At 58.2% G+C, this 11436-nt stretch overlaps 1 protein-coding gene across 1 annotated transcript; it reads right to left on the bottom strand.

Moving 5' to 3' along the window:
• Positions 1–8869: 8869 nt before the first annotated feature.
• LOC122210207 (serine protease 29-like) lies at positions 8870–10964 on the bottom strand. The gene is made up of 6 exons (XM_042922751.1): positions 10951–10964; positions 10801–10861; positions 10410–10590; positions 10021–10286; positions 9365–9531; positions 8870–9286 (listed from the first exon to the last, which is right to left on the bottom strand). The coding sequence occupies exons 2-6, from the start codon at positions 10859–10861 to the stop codon at positions 9122–9124; spliced, it is 840 nt and encodes a 279-aa protein (XP_042778685.1). The 5' UTR covers positions 10951–10964; the 3' UTR covers positions 8870–9121.
• Between the last annotated feature and the right edge of the window lie 472 nt (positions 10965–11436).

Here is an 11436-nt window from a genome sequence, read left to right as displayed (position 1 = left end):
CTTTTTGTGTATTGTCGGATCCAGTTTGCCACTTTGTGTTGAGATTTTTTGCACCATGGTCATCAGGGAAATTGGTCTGTAGTTTTCCTTTTTAGTGGGGTCTTTGTCCAGCTTGGACTCAAGGCCATGCTGGCCTCATAGAATGAGTTTGGAAGTGTTCCCTCCATTTCTCTGCCCATGACCTTATCTTGTTCTTTCATTTGGGGTGCCTTCCTCTTGTCTTGGAATTTTGGTTGAGATGTGCCATCTCTGTGTTACCAAAGCTCATTGTGTTACCTGCCTGTGAGTTGAATGGTTTTATGAAGAGGAGGTCATCCAATGTCCAGGGCCTGGCACTTCACGGAGTGTCTGTGGCGTGTGTTGCGTGCCCTGTTTTGTGTTCTGGCTGCGCTATCCTTCAGGGCAGTTGTATGGGAAAGGTAGGGTCCTTGGCCAGAATGTGGTGAGTCTGATCTAGGTCTGCTCTGATCTGCTTGCTAAATGGCCTTGAAACGGCTGCTCCTAGAAGTGAAGGCCTGCACAACTCTTTGGTCAAGAGAGGTGGTGTGGTCATGGGCTTCACCTGGTCTTCTGGGGAAGGGGCCAGCTCCACTGGGACTGAGGCAACCTTGAATGACCTAGAAGGCCAGTCTCGCCAGAGCACAGGAAGGTGGGGTTGGTGTAAGCAACTTAGGCAGCCAGTGTGGGAACTGCCTTGTTTCCAGCACGTCCTTCTGCCGTGTCGGCTCGAGACCCGCACCCGTCTCGTTTCTGGCCACGATCGGAATCCCCTGCGCCGCCCGGGGGGTGTCTCCTTTGGTGGCCCGGTGCCTCTTCGTCAGAGTTCTGGCCTTCTCCTCATTCTGAGATTTTCAGCCAGATGCGTCAACACTTTGTTGTCCACAGTTGACGCAAGCCGTTTTGTGTGCTTTTTGAAAGGGCGGGCCCAAGCCAGCCGACTCCATCTTGTTTTGTGTCTTTCACCTTGACCACGCCTCCTCCCCTTGAGTAACCTCCAGCTCACCTGCCTAACAGGACTCCAACCCTTACCCAGCCAATCGGCTGAGGCCACAACCATTACCTCACCAACTGCCCCTAGGCCCCAGTAAAACCTTTGTTCTTTTGAAACTCGCTCTCTCTCCAGGGTATCTCACCACTGTGTCCGTGCAGGTAGGGGATTGAGCTTGAGCTAGCTCGAATAAAGGCTCTTTGCTTTTACATCGGACTCGGCTCCCTGGCAGTCTTTGGGAATCACGGATTCTGGGCATAACATTTGGGGGCTCGACCCGTGGTCCCCAAGACCCCCGAGGGACCCCTGACCCGGAGAGCCTGACTGGCCACGGTTAATGTCTGTTCGTTCCGTCTTTTCTGTGTGAGCTCATTTCTGGAATTCTGGTGGTGCCCGACGTGGTCTAAGTGGATACACTGGAGGACCACGGGCCGGGAGTTTCGGAAGACGTTCCGATCCTCCCTTCTGGAGGGACGCGGAATCCCCTCATCGGTTTTGGAGGGACGTGGAATCCCCTCAAAGGTCTAAGCTAGCTTTCAGTTTTGCTTCCATGGAGTTGGAAGACTTTCTAAGCGCCCTCCGTTTGTCTGTTTCTGTGTTTCTCTGTTTTGTTCTGTGGACTTACTGGACGGACGTTATGGGACAGACTCAGACTACCCCTCTACCCACCCTCTTGGCTTAAGCCCTTCCTAGCCCCACTCCCTCTGGAGCCAAAACCCATTCTTGCTTTGCAGAGGGTTATTGAAGAAGAATTAATTTTCCTCCCCCATATAACCCCTCTAGGATGCCGGAAGAACACCATCCTTCCCCTCTGGGGGAGGCAGACGCTGTTCCGAGAGCGGGAGGCGGAAACGCTCCAGTGGGAAGCCCACCCTTACCAGACAAAGGGCTCAGAAGGAACAATCCGCCTCCGCCGCCGACTCCACCATTCTTCCCCTGCGAGCCACCGGACCCCCAGACGCGGAGGGGAATCGGCCCCATCACTATTGGCCTTTTGCCACTAGTGACCTCTACAATTGGAAACCTCCGAATCCTAAGTTTTCTGAGAAACCAGCAGGGCTTATTGATTTATTAGACTCTGTCCCTTTTACCCATCAGCCCACGTGGGACGATTGCCAGCAGCTTTTGCAGGTCCTGTTCACGACTGAAGAAAGAGAAAGAATCCTCAATGAGGCCCGAAAACTAGTTCCGGGCACAGATGGGAATCCCACCACCAACCAGGCTCAGATAGATGCCTCCTTCCCCACCTTAACTCGGCCCCAGTGGGATTTCAACACAGCAGAAGGTAAGGAGAGGCTCCGGGTCTCCAGACTCTAATGGGGGGTCTCCAGACTCTAATGGGGGGTCTCCGAATGGCTGCTAGAAAGCCAACCAATTTGGCCAAGGTAGGAAATGTACAACAGGGAAAAGATGAATCTCTGGCTGCCGTTTTAGAACGGATCATGGGGGCATTCCGTACCTATACCCCCTGGATCCAGAGGCTCCGGAAAGCAAGGCAGCTGTTATCATGGCCTTTGTAAACCAATCGGCCATAGACATTAGGAGAAAATTACAGAAAATAGATAGACTAGGAGAAAAAGTCTGCAGGGCTTACTGTGGTAGCCGAAAATGTATATAATAACTGGGAGCCTCCTGAGGACAAGCAGGCTCGCGCCACGGTGGCTGCCAGCAGTAAACAGACTCGAGACCTGGCCAGAATACTACTAGCTACCAATGCTGACTCCCCCGAGGAACGAGACCACCGTCTCCGGCAGCTGGCAGACAATGCAAGAAAAGGTAAAGGAACCACCAAGGGGGGGTGGAGGGGGGGAAGCAGAGGCTGCAGAAGGATCAGTGCGCATACTGCAAGGAGATAGGGCATTGGGCCCCAGATTGTCCAAAAATGGCCGGCGTGAAGGGAGGCAAGACTGCTCGAGTAAACGTCCTAGAGCTAGATGAACTGAGTGATTAGGGGAGTCGGGGTTCGGACCCTCTCCCCAAACCCAGGGTAACTCTTAAAGTGGAGGGGACCCCTGTTGACTTCCTTGTCGACACCAGAGCACAACATTCGGTCCTCCGCACCCCACAAGGAAAACTAGCCAGCAAGAAGTCCTGGGTCCAAGGGGCAACTGGTATGAGCCAGTATTCATGGACTACCAAAGAACAGTAGATTTGGGAACGGGCCGAGTGTCCCACTCCTTTATGGTAATACCAGAATGCCCCTACCCGCTGTTAGGACGGGACTACTGACCAAGATTGGAGCTCAGATAACTTTCAGACAAGGGGGGCCTCAGGTCACCGATGACAAGGGCCACCCCATCCACGTCCTGACCATGAAACTGGAGGATGAATACCGCCTCCACCAGGAGGCGCTCCCGAGAGAGGATAATATAGACAGATGGCTTCAAGAATTCCCCTCGGTTTGGGCAGAGACGGTGGGGGGGGCGGGTATAGGACTAGCCACTCCCAGGACCCCAGTCCTGGTAGAGCTCAAGCCAGGAGAGAGTCCGGTAAGGATCAAACAATACCCCATGTCTCAGGAGGCCCGGAAGGGGCTCCAGCCACACATCCGGAGACTACGAAGCCTAGGGGTACTAGTTCCTTGCCAGTCTGCCTGGAACACCCCCCTACTGCCGGTCAAAAAGCCTCACACAAATGACTACCGAACGGTACAAGACCTCCGGGAAGTAAATAAGAGGGTCAGGGACATACACCCAACTGTTCCCAACCCATATACTCTCTTGAGCTCCTTGGCGCCCTCCAGGGTCTGGTATACGGTACTAGATTTAAAGGACGCCTTCTTCAGTCTGCCGCTGGCACCCCAGAGCCAACCCTTGTTGGCCTTCCAGTGGCATGATCCGGAGGAGGGCCACAGTGGGCGACTCACCTGGACACGGCTACCTCAGGGATTCAAACATTCGCCCACCATCTTCGACGAGGCACTACACGAGGACCTGGGTGAGTACAGAAGGGAGCACCCTGGCCTCGCCCTCCTACAGTACGTAGATGACATCCTGATTGCTGCCGACAAGGCCAAAGACTGTGAGCGAGGGACCCAGGACCTGCTGGCTACCCTGGGGGCCTTAGTGTACCGGGCATCCGCGAAGAAGGCTCACATACGCAGCGAGAGGGTTTTGCTGAGATCGCCAGGCCCCTATATGAAGCTACCAAACAGGGGAAAACATTTAAACGGGCTGAAAAAGAAGAAACTGCCTTTAATCAGTTAAAAAAGGCCCTCCTAAGTGCCCCAGCCCTGGGCCTACCAGACACTACGAAGCCCTTCCACCTCTTTGTAAACGAACATCAGGGAATAGTAAAAGGGGTTCTAACTCAAGCCTTAGGCCCTTGGAATCGCCCGGTGGCTTACCTGTCCAAGAAACTCGACCCAGTGGCTGCCGGCTGGCCGCCATGCCTAAGAATTATTGCGGCGACAGCACTCCTAGTCAAGGACGCAGACAAACTGACCCTAGGACACGAGATCTGGATCACGACCCCACACGTCATTGAAGGGGTCCTGAAACAGCCTCCTGCTAGATGGATGAGCAACACACGTGTGACTCATTACCAGAGCCTCCTACTCAACCCTCCACGAGTGCGGTTCCACCCCAGTGCTGCCCTCAATCCTGCAACCCTGCTGCCCGACCCTGACCTAGGTGCTCCACTACATGACTGTGCGGGAATCCTGGAACGAGTACATGGATTCCGGATGGACCTGACCGACAGGCCCCTCCCCGAAGCCGAGGCTACTTGGTTCACTGATGGCAGCAGCTTTGTGCGAGACGGACACAGGTATGCGGGTGCAGCATATGCGGGTGGTCACCGAAACGGACACCGTATGGGCGGAGGCTCTACCCTCCAGAACGTCAGCCCAGCGAGCAGAGCTCGTCGCCCTCACCGAGGTGCTAACGGGAGCTGGACAACGGCTCGACAACTATCAGACTGGGGAGACCCAGTTTTACCAGACCTGCCCAAATACTCCCAGGAGGAGTTACAGCGGATCAAGAAACCCCCCATGGCCCAGGAGATAAAGGGACGGTGGTACTCACCTAACAAGGAGCTCGTGCTGCCAGACCGGCTCGGAGTCTCAATATTAGAGCACATGCATCGGTCTACTCACATGGGGGCCCGAAAATTAAAAGACTTAATCCGACATGCCGGAATCAAGATTCACCAACAGGACACCAGAATAGAGCAAGTTGTATCTGCCTGCAAGACCTGCCAACTCACCAACGCGAGGGCCACATCAAATAAAAAAGGAACCAGGCTCAGAGGAACCAGACCGGGAGCCCAATGGGAGGTCGACTTCACTGAAGTCAAACCAGGAAAGTACGGTTATAAATATCTTTTCGTATTTACGGACACCTTCTCTGGCTGGGTGGAGGCATACCCAACCAAGCATGAAACGGCTCAGACGGTGGCTAAGAAGCTACTAGAAGACATCTTACCCGGGTCTGGTTTTCCGGCCATGGTAGGATCAGACAGTGGACCAGCTTTTATCTCGCAGGTAACACAGGCAGTAGGCAAGGCGGTGGGGGCAAACTGGAAATGACATTGTGCTTATAGGCCTCAGAGCTCAGGACAGGTAGAAAGAATGAATCGAACCCTAAAAGAGACCCTTACCAAATTAACCATGGAGACTGGTGGGGACTGGGTGACTCTCCTACCTTACGCCCTTTACCGGGTTAGGAACACTCCTTACACTGGGTTTTACTCCCTACGAGATCATGTTTAGCAGGCCACCCCCTATTATTCCCAACCTTTAGTTTAAAGATCAAGAACCTTTTCTTTCCTTGAGAGGGCTCCAAAGGGCGCATGAGGACATTTGGCCGCGCCTCCGTGCCATCTACGAGGCTGGCCCGACCCCAACACCTCATCACTACAGACCAGGAGACTGGGTCTACATTAAGAGGCACCACCAAGAAACCTCGAGCCACGCTGGAAAGGACCCTACATCATGGTGCTGACAACCCCCACCGCTCTCAAAGTAGACGGCATCGCGACCTGGGTCCATCACACCCACGTTTGGCCAGTGGACCCCTCCTCGATCCGGAAGGACTTTGTCACGCGATGAGCCATCAATCGGGATAAACACAACCCGCTCAAGCTCACCCACCGAATATTCGTAACTCTATTAACTCTGCATGTCATTGCTCATGCTGCCGGGAGTCCCCACGCCCCCAAAACACCACCTGGCAGATCATAGACACCGGCTCAGGGACACTACTTAATCAGACCTCCCAGAGCCACCCCAGGGACACTTGGTTCCCAGAAATTTGCGTAAATCTCCAAACTCTGTTGCCCTTGTCACCATAAATGCAGCCGGTCCCATGATTGGGTCAGAAAGCTACATGACAAGGGAGGAATGAAAGGGCCTCCGCCGGCCAACTCCATCTTGTTCTGTGTCCTTCACCTTGACCACGCCTCGTCCCCTGAGTAACCTCCCGCTCACCTGCCTCACAGGACTCGGACCCTTCCCCAGCCAATCGGCTGAGGCCACAGCCATGACCTCACCAGCTGCTCCTAGGCCCCAGTAAAACCTTTGTCCTTTTGAAACTCGCTCTCTTTCCCTGGTATCTCACCACTGCATAGGTGCAAGTAGGGGATTGAGCTCGAGCTAGCTCGTATAACGGCTCTTTTGCTTTTGCATCGGACTCGACTCCCTGGTGGTCTTTGGGGATCATGAATTCTGGGCATAACATTTTCGCAGTCAGAGGTGTTTGTGCGTGTAGACTGAAGATTTCTCGGTTGTTCACACACGTGCGCTCTACTCCTTCTAGAACTGACCTCACATCGAGGGGGGCTGTGGAAGAACCGAGGCGGGACCTTCCCCTGGTGCGCGTGGAGCCCTCAGGGAAGGGACCCAGCGAGGGTAGGGGCCAGAGGGGCATCGGGAGACCGGGCCCCGGCTCTGCCCATCAGACCACCTCGGCTGCAATATGACGTGAGACCTCGCCACAGGGGGGCAAGGAGGCTGCACCTTCTTCTTAACCCGGAAGTTATTTTTATGACAAGTGTAGTACATGCCCCCTGGAAACTCTTGGCGGATATGGACGTGTCAAGGTAAAGAAAAGAAACAACCAAGAAATCCGTCCTCCTTCACCTTCCCTCATCCCACCCAGGGGTTGTCACTGTCCGTTGTTGGGGTGATGAGTTCTAGAACTTTCTGAGGCCTGGGTAGGCGTCGGGCCGGATGAGGTGTGGACAGAGGCGCGTCTTGCAAGGAAATGCTCCGAGGGGACAGGGTGAGGGTGGAAAGACAGGACTAGGCTCTTTCACGCCCAGAGCTTCAGATCAGAGATGAAGCGAACCTCAGGCGGGGCAGAGGTGGGGGGTTCGGGTGTGCCTGGAAACCAAACCCACACAGCCGAGACCAGGAAAGGTCAGGGCCGAGGGCAGCCAGAGCCGAGTCAGCGGCTAGTGTGGGTGTGAGGGCAAGGAGGAGGGGTCCTCCTGCAGAGGCCACCACGTGGGCCCATGTGATCCATGTCCCCTGGGCAACCAGAGACCCTAGCAGGCTGGGAGGGCATCCCCGGGGCCAGAGAAGGAAGGCACCTAGGGACAGGACACCCCTCCCTGTGCCTCAGTTTGCTCTCCTGTCAAATAGGGGGCAGAAACGGCACCGTGTCCAGAGACATTGGGGGGGGGGGCACAGATGGCCCTCAGAGTTTCTGTCTCAAGCTGGGGCCAGGTACAGACAAGTCCAGCCCCCTCCCAGGGCCCCTAATCAGCTCTGTCATCAGGCCCTGGCCACATGGCGGACGGTTAGGAAGCGCATGCTCTGAGCTGGGCAGCTGGGGGCTGTGCCCATCTGATCTGCGGTGAAGGCCACGGGACCCCAAACGGGCACGGGGGCAGGGACGTGGGCAGTGTGGGCTGGCACAGACGCCTGTCATGAGGGCCTGTCTCCTGGCTCACTCTGGGCCTCGAGCTGGGACCCTCTGGGGCGGCCCCGAAGACCCGACTCCTGGAGGACAGAGGAGACGAGCCAGTGTGCCCCCCGGGAACCGGGGAGGGCTTCCTGGAGGTGGGGGACACCCATCCCCACCCCTGTCCAGGTGACGAGGAAAAACAAACGTGGGTTTACAGACAGGCCACCTGGGGCCGCCCTGGTCCTGCTGTGGCCTGTGTGGCCCAGAGCTGACCACTTAGTCCATGGGGCAGGATCCACGGGGCACAAATGGTGGGGACAGCCATAGCTGCAGGTGCGCAGAAGGAGCAGGTGGGGCCTGCCACGGAGCCTGCCCCTCAGCTCCTCCCTCCTCCCACCTCCCTCCTCCCGCCTGCACAGCAGGTGAATGGGCCCTCCCTGCCCCACCCTGGCCCGGCACATGGGCTCAGGGCACCTCCTAACACTGCAGCACACACACATCATGGCCCTGGGGCACCGTGGTCTCCAGCCCCTCACCCGGCTGCCTACGTGGCATTTCTCTCTGCCTGCTGCCCAGTACCTGGAGCTCATACCCAACCAGGAGCTCCCAACCTGGAGCTCATACCCAACTCCCCCTGGGGAGCCAGCGAAGACCCTCACCTGAAGGTACCCAGATGGGCAAGCACGTCCCTAAAGGGGAGGACAAATTGGTATCATGTCCAGGTCACTTTTGCGTGGCAACTGGTTAATTCCCAGAAGAGACCTTGCCTTACGAGAGAAGTAGGATGGACAGATGGATGGTTGGAAAGATGGGGGATGGAAGGAGGAATGGATGCAAGGTTGGAACCACATGGTGGCCTCTGGTGCAGGACAGAGCTGGCGGCTGTGGCCGCAGAGTGGAGCCAACCCTGAGATCCTCACTCTCCCTTGCCAAGCCTGGTAGGACACCAGCCCCAGCTCGGCCCCCTGTACCTCGGGGCTGGCCGACACGCTCCCACGGAGAGCCCACTCCACAGAGACTGACCACACTCTGGTCATTCCTCAAGCTCTTTAATTTGACAGACAGCACAGCGAGGCACCCTGGGCCCCAGGGACTTCCCGCCCGCCCCCTGGCATCTTCTTACTCCTTCCCCCAGCAGTCAGGGAAGTCCCGGACACTGAGGAGGCCAGAAGGAAGGCGGAGCCCAGGCCAGGGACGGGGGCGCAGAGGCTGAAGCAGCAGGCTCTGGGGGGAGGAAGGCGTCACTCCTCCGGGCCCAGCCGGGCAGACGGCCAGCAGGCCCTTGTCAGAGGCCCCTCCCGATTTGCCGCGTGATCCAGGGCAGGTACGTCTGGACGCGAGCGTAGACCCCGGGACGGTTTCTCACGGCACAGCTGTCGCCCCAGCTGACCACTCCCACCAAGTGCCAAGCACCCGTGGTCTTGCAGACCAGAGGGCCTCCAGAGTCGTCCTGAGGAAGGAGAGATAGCACTGAGCCCCGGCTGGCCTCTAGCGTGGGGTGGGGGCCGGGATGGGCTGGGACTCACACCTGGCAGGAGTCCCGGCCCTCGGTCCCCGCACACAGCATATCGTCCTGGATGATCTTCCTGCCCGCCAAGCGGTGGCTGGTGGCGTTGTGGTACTGCTGGTCACAGACGGCGTTCTCCACCACGCTCACCGCCACCTGCTGCAGACGGTAGGGCGGAGGCAACAACTCTGGGGGAGAGACGTGACCAGAGGCTGGAGCGTGACCCCCGCTGTCAGCCGCGAGCCTGCGTTCCCGCCCGGATCGCTCCCGTGGGGACCCCAGGGAGCAGGGTTCCCATCTCCCTCTAAATTCGTAACACCCGGAAGGTGGATTCTGCCTTTAGTTGGAAGGACCGGAAAGAAAATGGGGGGGGGGGGGGGTGTGTGAGGGTTTCTGCCCGTCCCCAAATATCTTCCTATAAGTTGGAAAAAAACTAAGAATATGAACTTCCTCGTCACGGAGTTGGGTCCCAAGCTCAGTTGTGCTTCAGGGACCCTCCAGCCTCTGGGGTCGGATCTCCCGATTGGGGCGCATACGGGGTGGGTGGGGGAGGGTGTCGGGAGGCAATTCCTTTCCAGAACCTGCAGCCGCCCACCCACCAGGACTTCTCCGTGTGGCAAGGTCGGGAAATGCCTCGCGCGGCCCCGAACCCCTCCCAACCCCCACCCCGTACACACTGTGCACCATGATGTTGCCCCAGCCGGTCACCCAGCACTCGTCCTCTGGGGTGACTTCAAGCAGGGCCGACGGGAGCTTGACGGGCCTGACGTTATCCGTGCATTTCACAGAGTGTGACAGCTGGAGCAGGGCCACGTCCGCACCCAGATGGGCCTTGATGTAGTCGGGGTGGACGATGACTTGGGTCACATTCAGCAGCGTCCTCCCGCCGTAGAGGTACACGTCCCCGGCATGGATGCGGTAGGCTGCCGGGTCGGCGTCCTTCCTGGGGTCGCAAAGAAGCCATGGAGGCCGGTCCTTCGAGGGCGGCCCCCTCTGCCCCGCCTGGAGCCCGGATTCCCACACCTCCTGATTCACCCAGAGGTGGATGGCAGCGAGCGGAACTCACCGGTCGATGCAGTGGGCAGCGGTCAGCACCCACTGGGGGTGGATGAGGGAGCCCCCGCAGATGTGCACCCAGGAGGCCCAGGTATAATTGTAGACTTTCAGGCTGACCTGCCACGGCCACTTCCCCTGGGGGGCACTGTGGCCCCCGACGATGCCCACCAGCTCGTTTTCAGGGAGGGAGGCTGGGAAACAACATGAGGGAGAAGGGAGGCCGGGCAGCAACATGATGGGGGAGGGAGGCCGGGCCTCGGGGCCCGGGACCGAGCCCCGTCCCCACCTAGGCCTCCCCCGAGGGCACGGACAGGCAGCCCCAAGGACCCCCAGTGAATGGAACTGGAGACAAGGTTACAAGAGCCTCCCAGAAGGGAGGACCCCTGTGGTTCAGGACTCACCTGGGCTCCCCACGACGCAGGTCCCCGAGAAGAAGGGGGTCAGAAGCAACAGCCACTGCATCTGCGAAGAGAGAGGGCATGGAGGGACATCTCAGGGCCGGAGGCGGCCAGGGGCCTCTGCAGCTGTGTGAGAGGGGACAGCGCCCCTACCTTGCCAGGCTCCACGGGTCTCTGCTCTGGGGGCCCCCGAGGTCCTTTATCTTTTGGCCACAGGAAGTGGGCGGGCGGCTTTGGCAGTGCTCCATTTGGGGGGGGCGTGTGGAGGATGGGGAAGAAAGGCAGCCGGGTGTCAGGCTGAGCCCGGGGGCAGCTGCGACCTAGATACGCCGTCTCCGGCCCACGTCCCACCTGCGACTCGGCCTCCCTCAGCCACACGGACGGGCCCCCGCCAGTGTCTCCAAAAGAGGAAGATCCCCGCACGCCCCAAGGCAGGCTCCTGCACCCCCGGAGGCTGGGGACGCACACCTCCTCACCCGCAGCTCGGAGCATGGGAGCACGGGTCTCAGGCCTCAGGCATGTGGCGACGCAGCAGGCAGATCTTCTCCCCCAGGGCAGGCGGACTCCCAGGGCCCAGGACTCCTCCGCCCCGGCCACCGTTCCTACTTCGGGCGCTTCCAGAAGGAGGGAGGCCTTTGC

The sequence above is a fragment of the Panthera leo genome, chromosome E3, assembly GCF_018350215.1.
Source record: "Panthera leo isolate Ple1 chromosome E3, P.leo_Ple1_pat1.1, whole genome shotgun sequence".
NCBI lineage: Eukaryota > Metazoa > Chordata > Mammalia > Carnivora > Felidae > Panthera > Panthera leo.
This window is presented reverse-complemented; position numbering and strand designations above follow the sequence as displayed.

Bases quoted from the DNA above. Each gene is read 5' to 3' on its own strand.
- LOC122210207 (XM_042922751.1), bottom strand. From the start codon at position 10,861: ATGCAGTGGCTGTTGCTTCTGACCCCCTTCTTCTCGGGGACCTGCGTC. The intron at 10,591-10,800 runs GTGAGTCCTGAA...GTTGTTTCCCAG, and splicing joins CTGCGTCGTGGGGAGCCCAG to CCTCCCTCCCTGAAAACGAG. The intron at 9,532-10,020 runs GTGTGTACGGGG...TCTCTCCCCCAG, and splicing joins GGGCAACATCATGGTGCACA to AGTTGTTGCCTCCGCCCTAC.